Raw genomic sequence first — 22,140 nt, 5'->3', positions numbered from 1 at the left:
CTCAGCATCTGCCGTCAGCTTGAACGGCGTTTAAACTGTTTCACTTTGCGGCTCAATTTGACACCTTCAAATCAGCGGGTTATTAAAATGCTTTGTAAATAACTTCACTTCCCTGTGGTTGATATATAACCAGCTGCACAAGATTTGAAAAAAACAATCTCGTGGCGAGCAGGGCTCCCACCTCCCCCACCCCCATTCCCAAACATTGATGCATACCCCAATACCGCAGAGTGGGTCAGTCCTTTGTCCTCTAGTTATGGATTATTTCGAAGAGGAGGAGGGGGGGAGGCTGTCTATGTCACTCTCATTGATGAAGTGAACGCAGCGGGGGTCCCCAGAGGCAAAGACAATAACAGTATATGTGGGGCTAGAGGGGGATTAAAGTCCAGAGACATTCACAGTGCATATTATTTTTTATTTTTGTAGCTATTTCTGTGGAGAGAAACAAAGAGAGTGGAGGAAAAGTGGGAATAGGAAGAGACGTTTTTGCCTCCAGCGTCAAAGCAGGGATAGATTCCTCCTCTGCAGCTCCATTCCCCTCTGTTGATTCATCACAACAATTATAATTAAAGGGATTTGTGAATTTGTTCAGTAATAATTCTGTCCAAGACGGGTGGACTGACTTTAATAAGGGGCAATGAGAAGCATGTGCACCATCTATTCCATCAGCATGTCATATGCATGTAGTTTAAGGGACTTAGTTTTTATTTGTTCCTTTTCTTGCCATTTCTCTATCCCCCCGCCTCCCTCTCCTCTGTACACAAGCCATGAAATAATTAAAGAAGATTTAATTCATCCAGGCTCCTAATTTTCATTTATTCTGGGGGTATGACATCACACATCAAACCAGGGCCAGTCAAAACAAAGCAGTGCGTTGTCACTAGAGACAATCCAAACATTACAGACGGTATTCTCAGTTGAGCACGGGCCAGAAAAGCTCCAGTACAGTAGCTCAGAGAGAAGCAGCAGAGAGAGAGAGAGAGAGAGAGGGAGGGTGGAGGAAAAGAAGGCATGTGAGAGAAACCAGACATTTTCATTTCTCTCCCACAGAATGCCACTCTGCAGAGAGAAAGAGAAAGAGAGAGAGAGAGAAATAATCTACGATCCATCTCTGACTCAGAAATGAGATCATCTGTCTTCAACTGGTTTCGGCCTAAAATGAAACACAAAGACACTGCAACGGAGACAAACCTTAGAAAATGAGACAGCAATGTTACGCCGGAGGGGAGGAAAAAAAAAAAAAAGTCAATAGGCGTCTACCTGCAGGGCAGCAGAGCTGTAATGGTGGCCTTGTTGCTTTGCCAAGTCAATGTTAGCTTCCTCTAAATCCCCTCTTGAGGAGGAGTACAATAGTCAACTTATACCTGCTGGTGGAGGCCCTGGGGATTAATGAGGACAGACAGCACAATGGCGTACTGATAGCTCAGAGTTATCCTCTCAATAAAACTTCAAAGAGCATTCCTGGATTTTTCCAAAGCGCCATTGGGTGCTGATACGGTGGCCTGTCAGTAGGTATGGCAGCGGAGCCGCGGCGTAACAGTCGGGGCCTCTGTGTGTGTTTTATCCCATCAAAGCTAACGTCAGCACCTTGGATGTGCGGCGTGGCAGCAGGCAGACGTCGTCGGTGGGGGGGGTTACTACATTAAGGCCGTGTTTGACAACGCACAAGTGCGAACGCTAGATATGTCAGACAGGTGGTGAAATGGCGAAATGCTTCTTTTGAGGGGATGTTGTCACGCCGCGAAAGGTTCTGTCCGTAGCGATTCATTGTGGGGAGATTTTCATTTGATCTGGAAACAGGACTTAGGTCTGGATAAGGTCAGGTGAGGAGAGACGAGAATTCAAGCTGGAGATGTACTTAGCTGAAAGAGGCTCTAAGATAATTTGGGAGCTATTCGAGTGAAGAATTCCTGGATGAAAGGAAAAGTTTGAGAGAATTCAGGAATTCAGGACCCTGGTGCTTTCATCTGACTATAGAGGACTGCAAAGCCGGTTCAGCCCTAAACCACCAGGGAGCTGAAAAGGGCAGGAGGTGAAATACACAAAAACAGAAACAACATATATGCACAGAGGGGGAGAAACAATGTCGATCAAAGCACAGGAGGGGGAATGAATGAGAAATCCATTATGGGGGAAAAAAAAGACCAAACTATGAAAATCAGAGACATGAGGGCGGACGGCACGCAGACTCAGGATCAATGGAGAGATGGAGAGAGGCAGAGAGAAAAGGCACAGTTTATAAATTACACCGGCTCGATGGGTAAAAGTAGTTTGGCTCAGCGCATTGCAAATGCCACAAGTTCGGCATTCTCGCAAAAAAGCTGTTAGTCATCTATCAGTCCTGACAGTGGCGGCTCAGAGGACCCGAAAACTCACACAAGATTGAAAACTATGATTTTAACGCTAATGAGGCTTAGCTCCAGCACAGAGGAAGAGCCAGGGTGAAAAGCCAGTACAGTATCCCAGATGATTTTTTTTACTGACTCTGACCTTATGTGCTGAAAATTCAGCAGGAAAGTTGGAAGAGGCTGCGTATCAAGGAGCGGCAACCTCCGTTACATAACTGGCTGAAATAAATTTTGCCGTTCCGTCTTGAGATGAAAAAAAAAAATTGCTGTGGCTGAGCGCAGTGGCTTGGATCTCAGGTGGAGGTTTTGCAGACAACACTCTCCACAGGTCAGCGCCCGGCCTAAAAACTGCTTTGCCACCAGTGAGCAAAGTCATTAATCTCTCCTCTCTCTCCATGTGCGGCCGTGCAGCTCGCCACGGCAACGCCCCGGCAGGTCAGACGCATCCAGGTGGATGACAGAGAGAGGGGACGACCATGTGGACGGTATGAACTGACACGACAACACCCAACGGCTGACGGTGCAAAGCGGAGATGACTGCGCACATGACTGCAGACAGGTACACAGAACACAGAGCAGATACACGCTGTTGCAGACAAGACAAGACAAGACAAGACAAGACAAGACGGACGGACAGAGGACGTTTTACATACGGAGAAAGCATACGAGACAGTGCGGGACAGGAAGGAAGCTGCTACTGCACCTGCGAGTCAGAGATCTCGGAGGGCTTTTCGGTCAGGCTGCTGCTCTCCGCTGGGATCAGGTCGTTGTACTTGGTGCTGACGTCTTCGTCGGAATAGTGAAGGCTGCCTGGGCTGGGTCTGGGAGGAGACCTGGGTGAGAGATACAGAATAAGTTGATAAGTTGAGACTTTCAGTTTTTACAGTGATGTAGCGAGCTGGAAGAGAGAAGAGAGTTGAAAGTAAAAAAAAAAGTATTCTTTGACATTCTTCTTCCCATCATAACATGATGCTATCATGATGGTTCATATCCCATTCAGACCAACACAACGACGCAGGTTTCACCCACATCGTCTGTGTCAGTCAACCCTTCTCTTAAAGACGACCTATTATGCTCATTTCAGGGGATTTTAATATGATATTGGACCCCAGTGGGGCATTACTGAAAGTTCCAATCAATAAAAAACTCCATAAATATCGCATACAAGCAGTCTGTGTACTCCTCCATTCTGGCTCTTTCCTGGCTCTCCCCCAACCCCCCACCCCCCACCTCCTACCACGCCGACTCTCGAGGGGCTGCTGCATAGTGACATGCCTCCTCTCATATTACCACTGAGCCAGGAGAGTTGCCGTATACAGTAGGGAACTTCAGCGGAAGTTGTGACGTTACTAAATGAGACTTTAGAAAAACCTCTCCAAACTCGAGCGTTTGCAGCAGTTCAGAGTTTCTGCCTGAAACAACACACGCCTACCTCATGATATGGCACTTCCACGTCCTCTCTAGAACAAGCATCCTACATTTTCAGACCTACAAACTCTGGAGTAGTGAAAAAGGTGACAAGTTACAAAACTAAAACCCTCTTCATTCACTTCTACTACCCTGGTTGACATAAAAAAGGTGACTGTAGCTAAAAGGTGACCAGTTTGCAGGTGTGATTTTAAATATTTAAAAGTCTGAAAACCTGGAAAAGCATAACAGGTCCCCTTTAAAGTATATATTTTGGGGGGCTTTTAAGGCCTTTAAGGGATAGGACAGTAAAGAGACAGAAAGAATCGACCCAGGGCCGCTGTGGCGAGGATGACAGCCTTTGTATATGGGGCCACTGCTCTACCCACTGAACTACAGTACACAATGCCCCAGTTGATGCAACTCTTGATGCTTTATGGTAAAATAAATACCAACCTTTAATCGCACTGTTGCACACGGTTTTCGCCCTGTGCAGCTGAAGCCGCCTTTAGGTTTCATGCTTTAGATATTGTGGCTGAAATGTGATCGTACACATTACCCACAACTGTGGCCTCGTGTCGAAGGACACAGCAGCCTGATGCCAGCTGGGACTCTTTTGTTGTATGTTTCTCTCATCACCACTTCACCCATATCGCCCTTCAATGTTTTCTGTCTGTCTCTACTGTCAACACTGAAAAAGACAAGCTGCCAAGGGGGAAAAGAAAACAAACAATGTTTGGAATAAGTGTCTTGTTTACAGCCTGTCTGATCCTCTAACCCCCCCGTCTGTCTCGCTGTATTAATGTCACCACGCTTCTAAAAATCCATAATTACTTTGTTGAGTACAACGCCATCACGAGCGACAGAGATGATGGCCAAAATTATGCAAATGAGACCAAAGTTGTCATAATCATCCTTAAAAAAAAAACATCCTTCATTTGAAGGATGACACTGAAGCCGATTCTGACAAACAAGCAAATGAGACTATGTGATGACTGCGCGTCTCCTTCGTTTCCCACTCATGTCTGAGACGCAGCAGCCGGCGCTTCCTTTTCGACTTCACATGTATCGCAGTCTCTGTGTGTAGGAGTTGGGCTTGATGAAAATCATGGGACACTCATGAGACGGCTGCCTACAGTCAGTCTCTCCTGGAATGAATGATTCCCCCTGATTCGCTCCTCACTGTGGGCTGAGGAATGTCAAACCATCGGGCCCTTGTGACTACATTATAAATTGAACTTGTGCGGCGCTCAAGGGGTCATTACACAAATGGCAGCCTTAAGGCTTTTTTGCTCTGGCAAATGTTATCAGTGCCTACCTGAATGATGGCGAGGATTAAATTGTCCGCTGCATGCTGCGGTGATTAGATGTGTCACTCAGGTGTGGGTTTAAATAGTTTAAGTACTGGGGATGTGCAGGGCCGGCTCCATGCTGTTGTTTAGGGGGGGCACATGATCAGAAAGGTGCCATCCGGGGTTCAATTCAGTTCATTTAACACATAAACATGACTGTGTGTGTCTCTTCATTCAGTTGTTGTTTGAGCTTGGAGTGTTTTGGGGGCCACAAACAAAATCTTTTTTAGGGCCACCAAAATCCTTGGACCGGCCCTGGGGATGTGTAAAGGGAGGATTCCCCCTTGAAGGGGAGTGTGTGGTGGTGGAGAGGTGTTGAGTGAAAGTGAAAGCTGAAAGAAAGAAGGAATGAGGAAAAATGAGGGCTAGATAAACAATTCCTAAAATGGTGTTCTCTTGTCTGGGCTTCTTTAAGTAAATATGAGAAGAAAAAAGAAAGAAAGAAAGAAAAAAAAGGAAGAAACTTTCTCTGTGCTTATTCTCCTCTGTATTTTCCAGTGTTCCCCAGTCCTGCTAAACAAACACCCATCTGTTTCTGCTGATTGGTGCTGGTTTGGCCCAGACCACTGGGACATACTGACTCCTGTTGACTTTCCAGTCCGCGGTGTCGGCCGCCAGTTGCTGTAGCACAAACAGCCGCTTTTTACGCGTCGAAACCACATTTGCATAAGTATTTTCCAAATAAATATGCTTTTGAGAGCATTTCAAAAATGCTGTGGGTAAATTCCAGCCGTTTTCACAAGGGGTGGTGTTTTTGAGCGCCGTGGCGGACAAAATGGAAAACTCCGCAGGGAAATCACAAAGCAAGCAGTAAATGCACTTACACTCGATGAGTTATATTAAACTAGATTAAGAGTTAATTCATTTCACTTGCGCAGAGGAGTGGAACATCTAACATAGAGAGCCACTTATGTACAGCGCATACAATGCACTGCAATCCTGCTAATTTGTGTGATGTCTCAGAGTGTGTGTATGTTTGAGGATGTTCAACAGAGCTCAAGAGTGTGTGTGTGTGTGTGTGTGTGTGTGTGTGTGTGTGTGTGTGTGTGTGTTTGCGTGTTTGATGAGAGCTGCTGTCACTGCACTGGTTAAATCCTCCGGTCTGCTGGAGAAAGTGAGAGCTCAGTTTTAATGAATTATGAAAAACTCATATATCATGGTGGAACTGGGCAATTACAGCTAACAACACAACATCAATGAATAATTATTCCAATTGCTGAGTAGTGAACAGATGAATTATTTACTCTTTAAAAATGCTGGGAAATACAAGAAAGTAGCCGACTGATAATTGGCTTAAACCTGACCTCACAAAGCAAATAATGTTTTCTTTGAGACTCAAGAAAGATACATGTGACCTCTGGTGGAGTCTGGCTATGATACGGACACAGTGAAGTGATCTGAAGCCCTCCATATAATCTGAACCTTATTTACTGTCTGTGTTTTGTCTTTTCTTCAAGTACTCTCCAAACTAAAACTGAAACAGCAGGAAAATGTGAGTATTATTGTATACGTTTTTTAAACTGACATGAAAGTTAAAAACTAAAAAATGTTTCATTAGCATTTCAATAGCTCATGTCAGGTCATACCAAATGATATTTATCTTACAAAAGCACAGAAATGTTTGAAATGGCTATTGTTTAGGAAAAAGAAAAACATAAAAAGAGCAAAATAAAAAAAAAAACAGGCTGTGGCTGTGTTTTATTTTGTCTGTTTCATCTGAATATTGCAGCGGGTAGCAGGTGTGGAGACTAATATGTAAACTACAGTACACATGAGATAATGGAGTAACTTTACTATTCAAGGCTCAGAATAGCCTCTCTGAAGTAATTAGGGAACTGAAGGTAAAGAGAAACTCAAGTACAGAAAAATGGAAAAAGCAAATAAATAAAGAAGAATAAGAGGAAGTGGAATAAGAGGAAGTGCTAAACAGCTGCCACTCAAGGTAAAATCAAGAAGAAAGTGTATCTGATGAATGTGCACAGTTTCAAGCAGATGGGGGGATAGATGCTAATGCAAATGCTCCACATATTTAGATATGCATTATACACTATAATTCATCCTCATTTTCCCTGGCGCATTTATGCATTTTTATATGCTAATTACAATTACTTCATCTTTATGTATTAAGAAGTGATTGGAGGTAATATTAGAATTCATTATGTAAATAAATCATAGAAAAGGTCCAATAGTTTGTTCATTAATCATCTAACCGTTATAGTGTGTTTACAAGCAGCATCCTTCTATTATCAGTTCCCCGACAACACTTTACACAAGAGCACACGTGACGTCGATGAAGATGCAACTCTGAGACTCAGAACAACTCGCAAAACATCACAGCAAACTCTTAATCACATCTCTTTAATTCCAATCTGCGCTCTTCTCCCCAGCGGCCCTCTCCACCGTAACCTTTAGCAACTTGAATTCCTCAGCAGTTCTTTCAGCCGAGTACCCCACCACCACCACCCCAACCTCAAGAAACAGTCAGACAAAGAGCATGGAGCCGCTGTGAAGTAACGCTGTTGTGTGTGAGCCCGCTGGGACATTATGATAAACTGCCTGTTTAAAAACATTGGAGGAAGCTCGGCCCACTTTCAGCCCTTCTCCTTGACCCTCATGCGCTGTCGCTGTCGAGCCGAGCGTAAATTATTTATCAGCTCTCTCCCTCGCGCGGAGAAGGGTCCACTTAATCCTCTCGCAGCAAAACTCAGTCAGCAGTATGTCGGGTAAGAAATGAGAACCAAGGGGGTGAAATCAAATCTGCCCCCGGTCTTTACTCATTATCAGGCTCTCCTCTTGCTACAGTCGCCTGTGGGGACTTATTAACATGTCTGAAGTGTTCAAGAGCTTTGTCACTCAAGAGCGTTTAAAACCATGTTAATCTACATTGAATTACTTCACCAAGACCTCCTTAAACCCCAAACTAGTGTGTCAAAGTAGGTTTCAAACTTCTTAAAGAGAATGGTACAAAGCCACACAGGAACGATGCGGCTAATCCCCCGCTCTTTATCATAACAGCGGTTAAAAACACTCGTCTCTTGAATGACTGAACCGCAGCTCTAAAAACACATTTGCACTCTCTGTTATGTGCTTGGGCTGTTAATATCTTACAGTATATAAACCATGCAACAGATGTTATGTGTGTGTTGCTATTCTACAGTGCCAGAGAGGGATATTGGCAGTTTAAGTAGTGACCGATTAAGTTGTCACTTACCAAAAGTGAACTGCATTGATTTCCCTGCGATGCTGATTGAATTCACTGCCACGCGTATCGGCCCTTGTGTTAAGCTCTGGACAAACGATCTCCACGCAGGGGAAAATCTCCTTCCAAATTCAGCAGTAAATGGCGAGAGCTGTCTCGACACAGCTCTGAATCGGAATAACTACAGCGAGATTAAGAATGTGTTTGATTTCTGATCCCGGTATCAAGCGGGAGGACTTCATCCTGTCTTTGGTATTCCGAGAGCAGAGATCAAGATGTGGCATTAATCTCTAATCGGAGGCTCAGGTGTTGCGTTTTTTTTTTTTCAGTTCCTACTCTATAGGCGGGGGAGTTGAAAGAGTGGTGATTTTCAAAGTACATCTTTCACCCCCCTCATCACCCCCACCCCTCCCTCCCCTCCTGGCCTTCTCTCTTCAAGCCGGAGGATATAATAGGAAGCTGCCTGGAAGCTCCTCAAAGACCTGGGCCTGCTTTGATTTGTCCTCAAGGTCACACTCACTTGTACATAAACAGATAAACACATCCAAACAAATGTATCACATTCTCATATACAAATACAAACCTATATATTTTTCATAATGTGAACCTGGAGACTCACACACAGAGAGGAGCGCACCTGTCTCTTGATGCTGTGATATGAACTATAACCCCAAACTATTACAAGCCTGTCTCCAGCTGTCCCTGAACGCACCTCTTACCTAAACAGGTTCTAATAATCTAATGCAGAGTCCACCGTCTTCATCCAGACGAGCACGTATGACTCAGTTCTCGCAGCTTTTCTGAGTGCAGGTGTCAGTCTGAGTGATTGGCTTTAAACAAGGCCACGGTCTCAGCATGCTGCATGTCCTACAGCTGGAGACTCACTCAAACAAGGAAGCTCATTAAAACCGAATCTGTCACAAATCTGTTTGTTTGCTGCTTTTAAGAAGCAGGAAGAATGGATTTCAGGAAGAGGCTGAAAGATATTTAGAGATATTTCCACACATGATGCAATTATTAAAATGTTTTACCTTTAAACTAAGCTTCTAATTTAAATATTGTTTAAAAGCTGACAGCGTGCGGGTCACTGACCTGGTGTAGACACCGTTCTTCCGGCAGAAAGAGTTCTTCACGGACAGCCGTCGGTTGTTGAGCTCCAGAGCGGGGAAGCGTCCTTCGTCCAGGCTCACCATGTCTCCGTGCGTCAGGGCGTTGCAGTTGGAGTTGTTACCTGGACACACGTATAGAGACACTGTGTGACCACAGGCCAGACGGACACGCAGGTTAGTGTCTGGGAGGATGGATGGAAATGAATCATGCCTTTCCTTTTACACTTTTAGCAGGTCAAACCTTGAGACTTGACTGTTTTTGGTTGTTTTTTTTTTAAGTTTCATGGAAGTAAGTCCAGGTAAACTTTCCACTAACTCATTCTTGTGGCCTGAAGCAATAGTTCATCTTTCAGTTTTTGGAAAATATGCTGATTTGCTTGCCTGGAGTTGGATGAAAAGATTAACAACACAAATATGTAGCCGGAGCCAGCAGGTGGTTAGCTTAGCATGGCATAAAAACAGGGGCAACAGGGGGGTGAAGCTAGCCTGGGGTGTTAATTAGTGAGTCTTAAAGGTGCTGGTGGTGAGAGGTGGATTTTTGTTACCTTCAGATAGAGCACGGCTAGCTGCAGCCCCCCTGTCTGCACTGTTTCTTGGCTAAGCTAACTGGCTGCCGGCTGCAGCCTTACTTTAACAGAGACAGCGGTATCTGAGTTCTCATCTAACTCTCGGCAAGAACGCAAATAAACCCATTTCCCCAAATGATGAACCACAGCACATAAGTCTGACTCAAGCCTTACAGCTCTATTTCTCAATAAAAACACACAATGAGACTTATTATTAAAAAACCAGGAAGAAAAAAATTATATATATGAAATAATACACCATATTATCCTGCAATGGAAAATTTACAGATTAAACATTGAATAGAGACATTTTATAAAAACTAATGAGGACGTTCCCTATAGAGTGACATCACAAATTCAAGGCTACAAATGACACCAAGTCATAGAAAAGCATGTAAAAAAAACACCCCAGAATATGATAAATGAGCATGACTCTCAGTGTAAACACTGTCAGTGGATCACACATAAATGGGCAGTTACACAACTGTTTTGCCTCGACTCCGAGCGTCCCCCCCATGATTCATCAAACAGCTTGCCACGCTGCTCTACGGTAGATTAATGTTTGGGGAGGCTGGCGCTCGCCATGTTACAGGTTAAAAACACTTTCAGTCATCCCTAAGACTTATGGCGGACCAGGACCTCCGCGGTCGCTCCTGGGGCTACTTGAGGTCAATTGGTGGTTACGCAAACACACAGAAACAGAAAGACCGCTGGGTAGGTCCAGCGGCCCGGGCCAGATTCCTAGAGGGGGATATGGAGGCTTTGAGAGTGTCTTTGTGTTGGAGTGAGAAGGAACCTCTTGTTTTTCCCGTCAGTCAGAGAGATGGGCAGTGACCCGCAGGGACCCCCCTCCCTTCTCCCGCCTGGCAGCTAAACAGCCATTGCAGAAGTGCTGAGCTGAGGGAAATACCCGCTGATGTCAGAGCTGCACTGAATGGACAAGTATGCCCCCTTCTCCCTCTCTCTCCCTCCCTCCCCTGCCTTTTTTTTTTTGTTCCTCTGCTACTCAGTCAATTATCTGTTTCATTCAAAATCAGAACATACCCCACGAGAGAAAAGTTAGCTCAAGTTCACTGCTCTGTGTTGGAAAACTGCAAATCATCAAGTCCTCCTCGCATAAAAGTGTTCGAAAAAGTCAAGTCATCAGATTCTTGGCCCTCCGTGCCACTGGGTAACAAGAAAGGTACGAGGCTTCTATAACTGTTAAATGCTCCATTTAATTGTGAAATTGTGTGCACTCACCTGATTCGGACTTCTTGGCATACTTTTTGCTCTGTCCCCTGATAATGAGGATGAAAACCAGCAGCAGGATGAAGATGAGTCCCACCAGAGCCACAACCACCAGGAACCACCACTCCTCGTAGAAAGGTGCCACTTTTTGAGCTAAATGGAAAAAAGAAAAGAAAAAAAGGAAAAAAAAAAAAGTTAAAATTGGAATGTGCTGCTGCTCAAGACATCTGGCCATGTTTCTGTGATGTCTGAACGACCTCGGGGAATTTAATTTAGTCTGAAAATGAATGCGCTTCAATTTCTTTCAACAAACTCATAAAAGCTCACCAGATATAGAAGGAGAGGGCAGACTGGGAGAGCCGTAGCCGTAGTCGTTCACTCCAATTACCCGGAAGTCGTAACTAACGCCTTGCTTTAAGATGTCCATGTTGAACGTGTGTAACGTCGCTTCCTTGGGGATGTCCTTGATTAAGATATCCCACAATCCTTCATCTGTAAGAGGTCAGAGGAAACCATGGGAATTGAGAAAGATTAAAAAATAAATGACAATATGTCTTTGTTAACAGGTTGTTTGTTTGTTTGTTTGATATAAGGCTCCGGCCTGGCTGGCAGCTAGCTCCCAGGGTAATTCATAATTCCTACAAATATTACACAATCCATCAATTTCACTGCTCCCGTAAAATTTACAGCAACCAAATCTACATCATAAACAGTGGCGCGGCCATATTTCAAATGAAGCCACGTCGGATGGCTTACTGCTGGCTTTGGAAATTCTGTCAGACGCCATTTATTACACATCGCTTGCTTGTAAACATCAGTGTGAGTTTGACTCTTTTAATGGGGCACACAAACATAAACAAGCACCAGAGTTCATCTGTCATGCCGCTCAACTCTGGCAAAAGTTAGAGAAGCTGGTGTCATTTGATCCGGAGACAAAAACAAGTCATCAAGTTATATGAGGCCGCAGAGAGTTATGGCCCTTGGCGAAGGCATTAGGAGAAGATGAGGGGGAATGGGCGTGTGTTGGGGCTGGTTAAACCATCCTCCGTGTCCCCTGGGCACTGACCCTCAGATATACATTATCCTCCAACTGCCCTCTTTAGTTTCTTTTCACTTAAAAGTTGTGAAACACACCTCCCTCCCCTGTGAGCCTCCGACCATCCATCACCCTCTTAATCCTGCCCGACATGTCAATCACAGCTGAAACCGGATGCCAATTGTCTAAACTGCAGCGCTTGGATCAATAAGCCATTAAAATACCGGGGAACAGACTCCAGGCCAGCAGATGTTGACACTTTACACCACTTCCCTTAATCAAGCTATCTAAGTGGCAATAACGCAAACTCTAGAGTTTCCTGACCGAAGTGGCGACCTGCGTACCTGAAGGTCTGGCCTCGATGACGTAGCGACTGATGGGAGACCGTCCTGGGTCCCCGCTGGTCCAGTGGATGGTCAGAGATGAACCATAGCGTGTGATAAATGGTTCTCCAGGGGGTCCCGGGGCTCCTAATTATCAATAATAAAGTGAGTAAAAGCATTTAAAACCTATAATTAAAAAAAAAAAATTCAATTTTTACATTACAAACCTTCTCCTGGGCCAGTGGTGATGTTGGCCTCCACCTCGGGCCCGTAGATGAAAGTCTTGGCCCGGATGCGGAAGTTATACGTGATGCCTTCGGCCAGATCTCTGAGCTTCAGCCAGAGGGGCCCGCTCCCCTTCACGTCCACCGTCACTGTCTTACTGACGCCTGGGGGGGAGGGGGAGTGAAGACAGTCGGCACAGGCCACTGAGGACTCTAGACAAACACACCACATTTAGAGCAGGTCTTACACAGGCCAAGCAATGTGGGAGCACACTCGCCACAGGCAAACACACACACACATAAACACACACATACATACGCAGTAATGGAATTAGTAGTGGGAAATCATGTTGGCATTTTAGCACCGTAGACACATATTATTCATGATGACAGTAGAAGCTATGCAAAGGTTGCAATGGCAGTATGAGCTGTTTAGGTCTCGGTGATGGTTAGCTTCCAGCTCGAGAAAAAAAATGCACACCCCAAGATTATGACCATGTTGAGTTCAATTGATAGGTCTCGGGGTGTGCATGAAGCTTTCATAGAAGCCAGCAGCCGTTGTAAGCAGAGTTAGAATAAGGTGAAAGTGAGGGGCTCACCATCTACCGGGGTGCAGGGTTCGTAGACCAGGCGGTAGCCCTCTATGATGCCGTTGGGGAAGGTGGGCTCACCCCAGGACACGTTGACCGAGGTGGTGGTCAGCTCGCTGAAGTGGATGAAGCCAGGAGCACTGGGAGCTGAGACACATAGACATAGGTCAAAAGGTCAAAAGGTGCATCAATAACAGTGAATGCATCAGAAAATTTGGAGGTTTTTCTCAGGTTGGCTACAGATCAATCTAATCAGGGTTAAAGGGATAGTTTAACATTTTGGCAAACTGGCCCATTGCCATAATCACTGTAGTTTTATGAGTAGGTTCATTAACTTTAATTGTCGGTGCAAGCTTTTTTTAGAACGGTGGAGCAGAGCCGCGAGCTGCTCAGAGCTACGCTACGGAGGCTAATGGGATTTCTTGGTTTCCCTCATCAAACTCATCACAACTGAGTGCAGAGACTGCTTGCCCCGACGGGAATGTACATCAGCGGTTTTACATGAATTTACCTCGAAAACAATTCTGTCTCATCACTCCGTAGCGTAGCTCTAAGCAGCTCACGGCTCTGCTCCGCCATTCTAAAAATAGCTTGCACCGACAATTAAAGGTAACAAACCTACTGCTATTACTATAGCGATTATGGCAATGGGCCAATTTGCCAAAATGTTTAACTATCCCTTTAAGATCACATTTGTGAGTTAGTCTACAGTAGCTGACCCAATGCATACATTGTTAAAGTAAATCACTCAAAAATCATCTGTACAACCTAAATCATGTACTGTAGCTGCAGCTTTTTCTCTCATATGTTTTTTTTTATGGCTGCTGTTTTCTGTTTTTGTGTGTTTGGCAAACATGAAGCAGCGATCAGTTTTCTCTCAGCTTCTCTCCAGTCTGTATCTGCAGGTAGAAACTGCTGCTGGCTGCTTTTGTTACTTTTCTCACTGCGGGTCCAGAGCTGCAGCTGTGAGATCGTTGCCGCTCCAGCTTCTCTAACTGAGCGATATCGGCTGCAACTGGCGAGCCGGCGTCCTCGTTCAACAGTTGAACCGCCTTGATTAGGTCAACGCCACATCTTTTTTTTTCTCTCTCTCTCTTTAGTGCATATGGGTTAAAAGGCTTAAAGAAATACAATCTGACACAGGCTATTTCTAAAACACAGCCACAACGGTTGCCCTCGGCCTCCAGGGTCCACTGCAGCTGCCTGAGCTTGTGACACGGCTGCGCTCAAAAACACAGTTCCCCCTGTTGTCTTTAAACTTGTCGAGCAGGAGTCAGTAAAGACAATGTCTCTTTGTCCTCCGTAGAGATGGGATAACTATTTCCACAGGGCTCCTCCCCTCTCCCCCCCCTCCCGTTTCCAGCTTGTCATCTGCTTCCTCCTCCCACAACACTGACCCACAAGGAAAACTGAGAATCTGTGAATGCCTTCTGTTTTTTTTTTTCTTTTTCTACTGGTGCTGCACACAAAGGGCATCAAAATTGTAAGAAAGAAAGATGGATGAGAAGAATAGTGAAGGTTTTGGTTGGAAAGAGGGAGAGAGAAAGGGAGGGGGGGAGTTGTGTAGACATAGCATGCCTGTAGACACAAAGCTCGCTCCAACAAATTTTCATACCATCTACTTTCCAGACAAAATAGGGAGATTCAGCGAATGAGTTCGGAGTGGGTTTGCTGATTAGGAACTTATGCTCAGTGTGTGGCTCCGCTAACATCGTTTGGCATGCTGACAGCAGCGATTAGCATCATCTTCACATCAAATTCTTTCCTCATGGTTGACTCATCCTCTTTGAGAAAACTCTCAGGGTTCTCCGAGCTAACATCAGCACCAGCAGCCTCACCACCACCACCACCACCAGCAGCAGCAGCAGCAGCACCGGCGCATAAATATAACAACTGAGCGAACACGGCTGTGCGCGCTCTAATTTATCCGCTCGACTCGTGTCATCCTGTTACCTCATTTGTCTTCGGCTTGTCTTGCTTCTCCCGGCACCTCTCCATCATAATATGCTCATTCATTACACACAGAAATATTTGTTTTTTACGACGCTGCTTGATTTCAATAGGTCTGACTGTTTCATTTATTCATAGGTGAATGAGGAAAGTGCGAGTTTGCCCGGTGTCTGACGGTTTTGATTTACCTGCTTGCTGAGTGCGGCCCCTGGTTGGTGGGCTGCGGGGTCCGTCCCCGGCAGCGTTGAAGGGGGCCACGCTGATCATATAGGTGGTGTAACCAGTTAAGTTCTTCAGTTTCACCCCTCCCTCGGGCATGAACAGAGTGCGAAGCCGCTCTGTCTCATTCTTTCGCTGGAACTCCCAAAAGTAAACCTGCACGAAACAAGAGAGGCATAAATACATATTAATGCATGTCTACCGATGCAGCTCAGGGACCACAACTATTTCTGTTTCTATAAAACTCAGTCTCCATTCCAAACTCCCTTTAGGGAGACACACAATTTCGTTTTATTCCCTATAAATGTTTTCTTGAGCAACAAACATTTAATTGAGCAGCCCCTGTGGAAAAGAGTGGAGGCTAAGAGTGCAAAAATGTGCATTTAATGGTGATTAACATGTGGTCTCAGATGAACCAAAAAGAACATTGAAATATTTATATAATGATAAAAACAGAACACAATCTTGTTGCTTTATTAAGAAGCGAGCCTATAAAATGTGATGCTCCTGGGGCCTCGTGTTGTGTTCAGCAGCGTTTGCCGTTTTTTTCCGACCTTGTAGCCCTGGATGTCCCCGTTCTGCGCGTCCACGGGTGGGGGGTCCCACGTCACGTCCAGCTGGGTGGCTGTCGCGGACTGAATGGCCACGTTCAGCGGCGGGGCTGTGGGCACTGTCGTCACACACAAATAATCACACATTAAAAGATTACCCTCGCTTGTTGTATAGACAGCCGGCGTCTCAGTGTTTTTCAAAAGGAGATAATTTGAACACACATGTTGCCTGGAGCGACAGCCATATGGAAATGCATAATCCACCAGCATTGAGGGTGGTGAGATAATTTTGCACTGGAGACTTGTTGCTGATTGAAATTGCAGGAAGCGCACTCCACATACCTGCCTCCCCAACAAACACCTCCTGCGGTGGGCTGGTTGGCCCCTCGCCCACAGCGTTGTACACACTCATGCGGATCTCATAGCGCTTGTGTTTACTCAGCTCTGCAAGTACAAGTAAATAAAAGAGGTGAAAAAAAAAAAAAAAAAGTTAGGAGTTACATTTGACTCCAAATTGTGAATAGTTTATTTTCCAACTTTTGGAGCAGACACTTCTATATCTGCATTTCTGCTTATCACTGTTATGTTGTTAAAGGGATAATTCAACATTTTGGCCAACTGGCCCTTGCCATAATCCCTATAGTTTTAGGAGTAGGTTCATTACCTCTAATTGTCAGTGCAAGTTATTTTTAGAACGGCGGAGCAGAGCCGCAAGCTGCTCAGAGCTACGCTACGGAGGCTAATTGGATTTCTTGGTTTCTCTCATTAAACTCATCAAACGTTACGAGACAGAGTTGTTTTGAGGTAAATTCATGCAAAATCGCTGATGCGCGTTCCCATCAGGAGCAGTTTTTCAGCAAGTAGTCTCTGTATTTGCCTCAAAAACAACTCCATCTCAAAACGTTCCATTATTATCTCATAGCATGGTGAATGTGCAGGTCACAACTTGTCCACAAGAGTGTTTTGGAGTTGCTGGATTGTGTATTTGATGAGTTTGATGAGGGAAACCAAGAAATCCTATCTTACACCGAAAAACAAAGGTACCAAACCTTCTCCTAAGGCTATAGGGATTATGGAAATGGGCCAATTTGATAAAATGTCCCTTTACCCGACATGCAGATCAGTCATCTTCCTCCAAACAGTCAGTGAGAGCCCATGATCCATCATTGAATATCTGTCTAAATTTGAGGAATATGTACTTTCTATTACAAATCATACTTTGCTATTCACACTCTCTGCAACTGTGTGGTCGTCGAATGGGTTGGTGATATACATGTATGGCCATCTGCTTTCGTGGTGCTTTTCCAAATAAATGACTGTGTGCTGGACTAGGTGGGCTTGTGTACTTGGTGTCCAAGAATTTCTGTATACAGAGAGCTTCCAGTGGGAGTGTTTGTACCAATGCAATGTGAATATAAGCAGCCAAATGTTGTGTTAATTTGCTTGATACTCTTGCTTTTCCTGTATCAGGTGGAGAAGTTACCATAAAACATATGGTACGGTTCAAGGAGATATTTATTTTACTTAATTAGCTTGGGGATTGAATCACTGAGTTGTTTGCATGCATTTTTTTTGTGAGGTTGAGAGATAATGAAACTTACTGTCCAACTCATATTGGTTTAGAGTTGAGTCACTCAGATTCCGGATGCTGTAGGGGGCTGAAAGAAAGGCAGGGAAAAAACAACAACAGTAAATATAAAGAAACAACATGGGAAGGAGAAAGTGGAGATGCATTAGTGTTAGTGTCCAAAGTCTAATATTTTCATCGTTGAGAGGGGCATCTCCACTGTCATAAAAAAACCCATAATCACAGTGATCATGGCTGTGAGTGAGCCCCAGAATGACTCAACGAGGGTAAAATTACGGGCTGAGTTGCACAGAGCAGTAGAAACAGAGCGGCTCCTGAGTGAACCTAATAATAGCCCGCAGCTGATAGCTACTGATCACAAGATGAAATGTTTTGCCGTGAAGTGTCAAGACCAGCGGGGCGATTTCGGGAAACAGAGCTGGCATGTGTGAAAGTTTTCCTCTGATGGAAATAATGGTGCCGCTGACACATAAAGAGTGTGTGAGGGGAAATAATCAACCCTGATGGAGTCTCATAATTGTGAGCTGCTTTGCTGCTGCTGAGGTAAAAAAAAATACAACAATATCCACAGAAAAATGGCAGCGTTTTAATAGACGCTTGCTGAATGAGTTGTGATATGCAAATAACGCCTTTAGTTACTTCATATAAACTCATAACCCTGCATTATAAATCACATCTACAGTGAATGCAACAAAGAAAAAACTGACCTGACTTTAAATGTCATACTGGAAAATAAATTAGGAAAACAGCAGTGTTAACCGCAGCTAAGAAAAACATCACTAGATATTGATTGCACCCTGACCCTCCCACAACAGAAGAATGGGCAGACACGATCAATATCTAATGGGAAAAAAATCACCTTCTGATTTATTTACAAATGATAAATCCACTAAGACATGGTCAGAATGGGTTGCCTCCATTAAAAAGACACATTTTAGAAATTGAACAGTTTAACACACAAAGAATCCACAGATCTGATGGATCGTTGCCCTGTTTGCTGAACATTGAAATCACTATGGTATGTTTTTTTTATGTATCTTTTTAGGAGATGTTAGAGCAGTGGTTCCCAACCTTTTTTGGCTCGTGACCCCAATTTCTGGCGACCCCAAAGTCAAGTGATTGTGGTCGTTAATCAAGATGCGCCACTTCAGATATTTTTATATGCTACAGTACATTTGTTTGAAATTTATATTTGAGAAAGTGAAAGTATAGACAGTTGTTACAGTTGTTAAAAGAATAATAATTAGTTAAAAAATATTTTAATCAGTAATTCAAAAAAAAAAAGATTAGACATTTCAGGGTACCCCATTTGAATTCCAGGCGACCCCACGTGGGGTCTCGACCCCAAGGTTGAAAAACACTGTGTTAGAGTATCTCCCTACAGAAGTGCAGAATTTTTCATTTTTCATACATTATTATTCATATATTATTGTTTCATATGTCTACTGTGCTGCTTAAAAACATTCAAAACTTCAAATACAGGTTGTGGGTGTTGTTCCTCACCAGAGAGCTCAGCCCAGGTGGACACGCTGGTGATGGTGTGAACGGAGTAGCTACGGAGGCGGTCGTACAGCAGCTCGCGGTATCGAACCCGAAAGCCCAGTAAGATTCCATTGATCTTCTCCTCAGAGGGGGGCTATGAAGGAAAACAAGAGAGAGTTGAGGTCTGGTGTAGATCTGCAGATCCCTGCAGAACGGAGCTCTAGAAACAGCCTATAATACTGTGCATGACCCAGTTTTTCACTCATAAGGAGGTCATATCTGTTGACTCTTTCCCCCTGAACGAGAATTAATTGTGTATGTTTTGTCACTGTAAAATTCCAGCTCATCACCCTGTGTTTTGACTCTGACACACACACTGAGAGAAAAAAAGCTGAGCTCATCCACAGGTGAGAAATCCCCCTTGGTTGAACATGAGTGAGCAGGCCCAGAAGGGAGCAGCAGATAGAGAGAAAACAAGTACCTCTCTATCTTTATAAACTCTACAAGTGTGCTCCATAAAAGTAAAATTGCGGCTTTGAGCCTCCTGTTTTCCTCTTTATGACCCGTTAATTCAGGTGTGAGTGTGGGAGAGTGTGTTTTTTATGACACTGAGAAGAGGGTATGTGTTTAAGCACTGATCTACCCAGTGGGCTGTCATGGCCTCCCACTTTTTTCCAGACCTTTTATTGTGTTTTTTTTTTTAAACAATGAAACATCAAAAAGAAAACCTGATTACACCATCCTGTCTTACCTGCCAGCGGATCAGCACCGACGTCGTTGTGTGCGGCGTGACAGAGAGAATTGCGGGCGCTTCGTCGGGTGCTGAGGCAATAAAAAGTGTGATAAAAGGGTTAAATTGACCTGAAAATATGGCACGACTCGAGATGCTAAATCTATCTGTGTGCAGTGGCATTCATGGGGCATAAACACAACAAAAGCTACAACAGAACAGCCATTGATGGACGAGTAAAAAAAACAACTAAACAAAAAAAGAAGGAGAAGAAAAAAAAACAGCAGCTGGAAAGATCAGCAGAGCAAACAGCTCTGATGTTGGTTAAAGTGAAAACTTTGCCAAGGTTTTAGCGCTGCCCTCTCGTCTCATGGTAACTGCAGATGGTGTGCACATGACATCACCAGCTGCCTTTGCCAGGAGTGTCAGCATCACAACAACAGAGTAATTCATGCACACATTAAGCTCTATTCATCATGATACACAACAAGCCCTACCTTTGACTTTTACATTTTCTTTTTCTTTTTACATTTGTGTTACTTTTGGACCTTTAAACATCTACATACATGTGCTTACAGATATTACCATATTGGATATAGAGCACAGAATATTTGGCATTTTGGGGAAATCTCCTTATTTGCTGTTATAACTGTTTTTCAGCTACAGTGAGTTCCTGAAGTGGCGTGTCAGATAATCAGACAGCCACAGGAACCCTCTGCACCCACTAAGAAATAACCCTGCACATAAAACTAGAACATATCATTTTAAAACATTAAGAAAATTATATGTAAGTAAGCTTTAGAGGCGCTGGTGGGTGGATTTTGTTACCTTCACATAGAGCCAAGCTTGCTGTTTCCACCTCTTTTCCAGTTTTTAAGCTAAGCTAACCTAGCCTCATATTTAACTCTTTGACACTTGAGCAAATAAGGAAATTTCCCATTTCCTTTAAAATCAAGAATTCATTCATCCACTATTTACACTGAAACAAGGTTGTTGGCTCTTACCGTCCTGTAGAGTCGTGATGGCTTCACTTTCCTCGCTGTACTCACTGTCCCCTATGTCATTGGTGGCTTTTACTCTGAACTGGTAGGATGTAAAGGGCTTCAGCCTTGAGGGGGGGGTGGAGGCACAGGAAAGCACATTAATCTTGATGATAAACTACGGCGGTAGATCTTAAACCTCTTAAGCCACAGACATCGAAGGAGAAATTGTAGTGTTGTAGTGAAAGCTACTGTACAAGCTTTTCAAGCAAACTACTGGGCGAGTTTAAACCAACATCTGAGGGCTAAGTGTCTCTGACTAGTTTATACCATCGTTTAATGTTCTAAACCAGACTTAAGTACCCTAGAAATATTATTCCATTTATGGAGAGTGTTGATTTGCCGACGATACTACAGTCAAGGGACTATTTAAGTGACTGTAGCAGTGGGGACTGTGGGAATATTATCATCTTGCTCTTAAGAGAACAAATAGAAATAAATCTGTTGTAATAAAAGGACTGAAAATGAACCACAGACTGGAACCAGAGGCTGCGAGCTGGTGACCGCTCTCTACCTGGACACTATGTAGGAGGTGGCCTCGTGGTTGACGGAGGCAGAGTGGACCGTCCAGTTGTTCTCCGGAAGCTCCCGGAGCTGCACCGTGTAGTAACGCACTGGAGAAAGGCCGTCGCTGCCCGGTTCCCACGACAACAGCACCTGACGGGCCTGGACGTCCCTCTGAGGGACCATGGGGCGGCTGGTGGGCTGGGGACGAGCTGGGAGGACGGACACACACACACACAGAAGCGTGAACATGAAGACATTTAGAGAAAAGCTGGGTAGGAGAAATGGAAAATGGACATTACATAATTGCAGCACCTATAGATGGTTATGAAAGAAATGCACTTTTCCTTATTGCTTTCTCCTCGCTCACATTTACATTTCACCGACAAGGAAAAATAAATAAATAAGTGCGATACTGACGAATGAAAAGTAGCTGAGAAATGAAAGTTGCAGAGTAAACAATCTGCAACATGCCCCGAGGGAAGCAGATGGACTGATTTCATTCTCACAACTGCACCAGAGTGCTTCCGATAAACACCCCAAGGGCACAAACGCTCCTTTAGAAAACACATCTGCTTACTGGACTGTTAACTGGGAATGAACTCGGCGCAAACGAAGGATTAACACGGCTCCCTACAAGTTGTGTTACAACCGAGATCGCACACCTGCGTCTGCTCTCAGATTTGCATAAA

General features: G+C 44.3%; 1 protein-coding gene across 10 annotated transcripts in view; it reads right to left on the bottom strand.

Annotated features, from left to right (window-relative positions):
- sdk2b (sidekick cell adhesion molecule 2b) overlaps window positions 1-22,140 on the bottom strand; it is a 286,226-nt gene that overhangs the window by 5,093 nt on the left and 258,993 nt on the right. For 4 of the 10 annotated variants that reach the window (XM_085762334.1, XM_085762330.1, XM_085762332.1 and 1 more), the window contains exons 30-44: window positions 21,459-21,660; window positions 20,909-21,012; window positions 19,926-19,996; window positions 19,196-19,328; window positions 17,706-17,762; window positions 16,447-16,548; window positions 16,108-16,223; window positions 15,523-15,709; window positions 13,394-13,531; window positions 12,798-13,007; window positions 12,592-12,717; window positions 11,539-11,703; window positions 11,224-11,364; window positions 9,399-9,558; window positions 3,052-3,181 (exon numbers count right to left, since the gene is read on the bottom strand). In XM_085762334.1, the coding sequence (XP_085618460.1) occupies window positions 3,052-3,181; window positions 9,399-9,558; window positions 11,224-11,364; window positions 11,539-11,703; window positions 12,592-12,717; window positions 12,798-13,007; window positions 13,394-13,531; window positions 15,523-15,709; window positions 16,108-16,223; window positions 16,447-16,548; window positions 17,706-17,762; window positions 19,196-19,328; window positions 19,926-19,996; window positions 20,909-21,012; window positions 21,459-21,660 (2,042 nt within the window). The remainder of the gene's footprint in view (window positions 1-3,051; window positions 3,182-9,398; window positions 9,559-11,223; window positions 11,365-11,538; window positions 11,704-12,591; window positions 12,718-12,797; window positions 13,008-13,393; window positions 13,532-15,522; window positions 15,710-16,107; window positions 16,224-16,446; window positions 16,549-17,705; window positions 17,763-19,195; window positions 19,329-19,925; window positions 19,997-20,908; window positions 21,013-21,458; window positions 21,661-22,140) is intronic. The other 6 variants (XM_085762331.1, XM_085762338.1, XM_085762339.1 and 3 more) reach the window with 3 other exon arrangements.

This window comes from Trachurus japonicus, chromosome 19 (genome assembly GCF_045865225.1).
Source record: "Trachurus japonicus isolate A0001 chromosome 19, Traja_1.0".
Classification (NCBI taxonomy): domain Eukaryota; kingdom Metazoa; phylum Chordata; class Actinopteri; order Carangiformes; family Carangidae; genus Trachurus; species Trachurus japonicus.
This window is presented reverse-complemented; position numbering and strand designations above follow the sequence as displayed.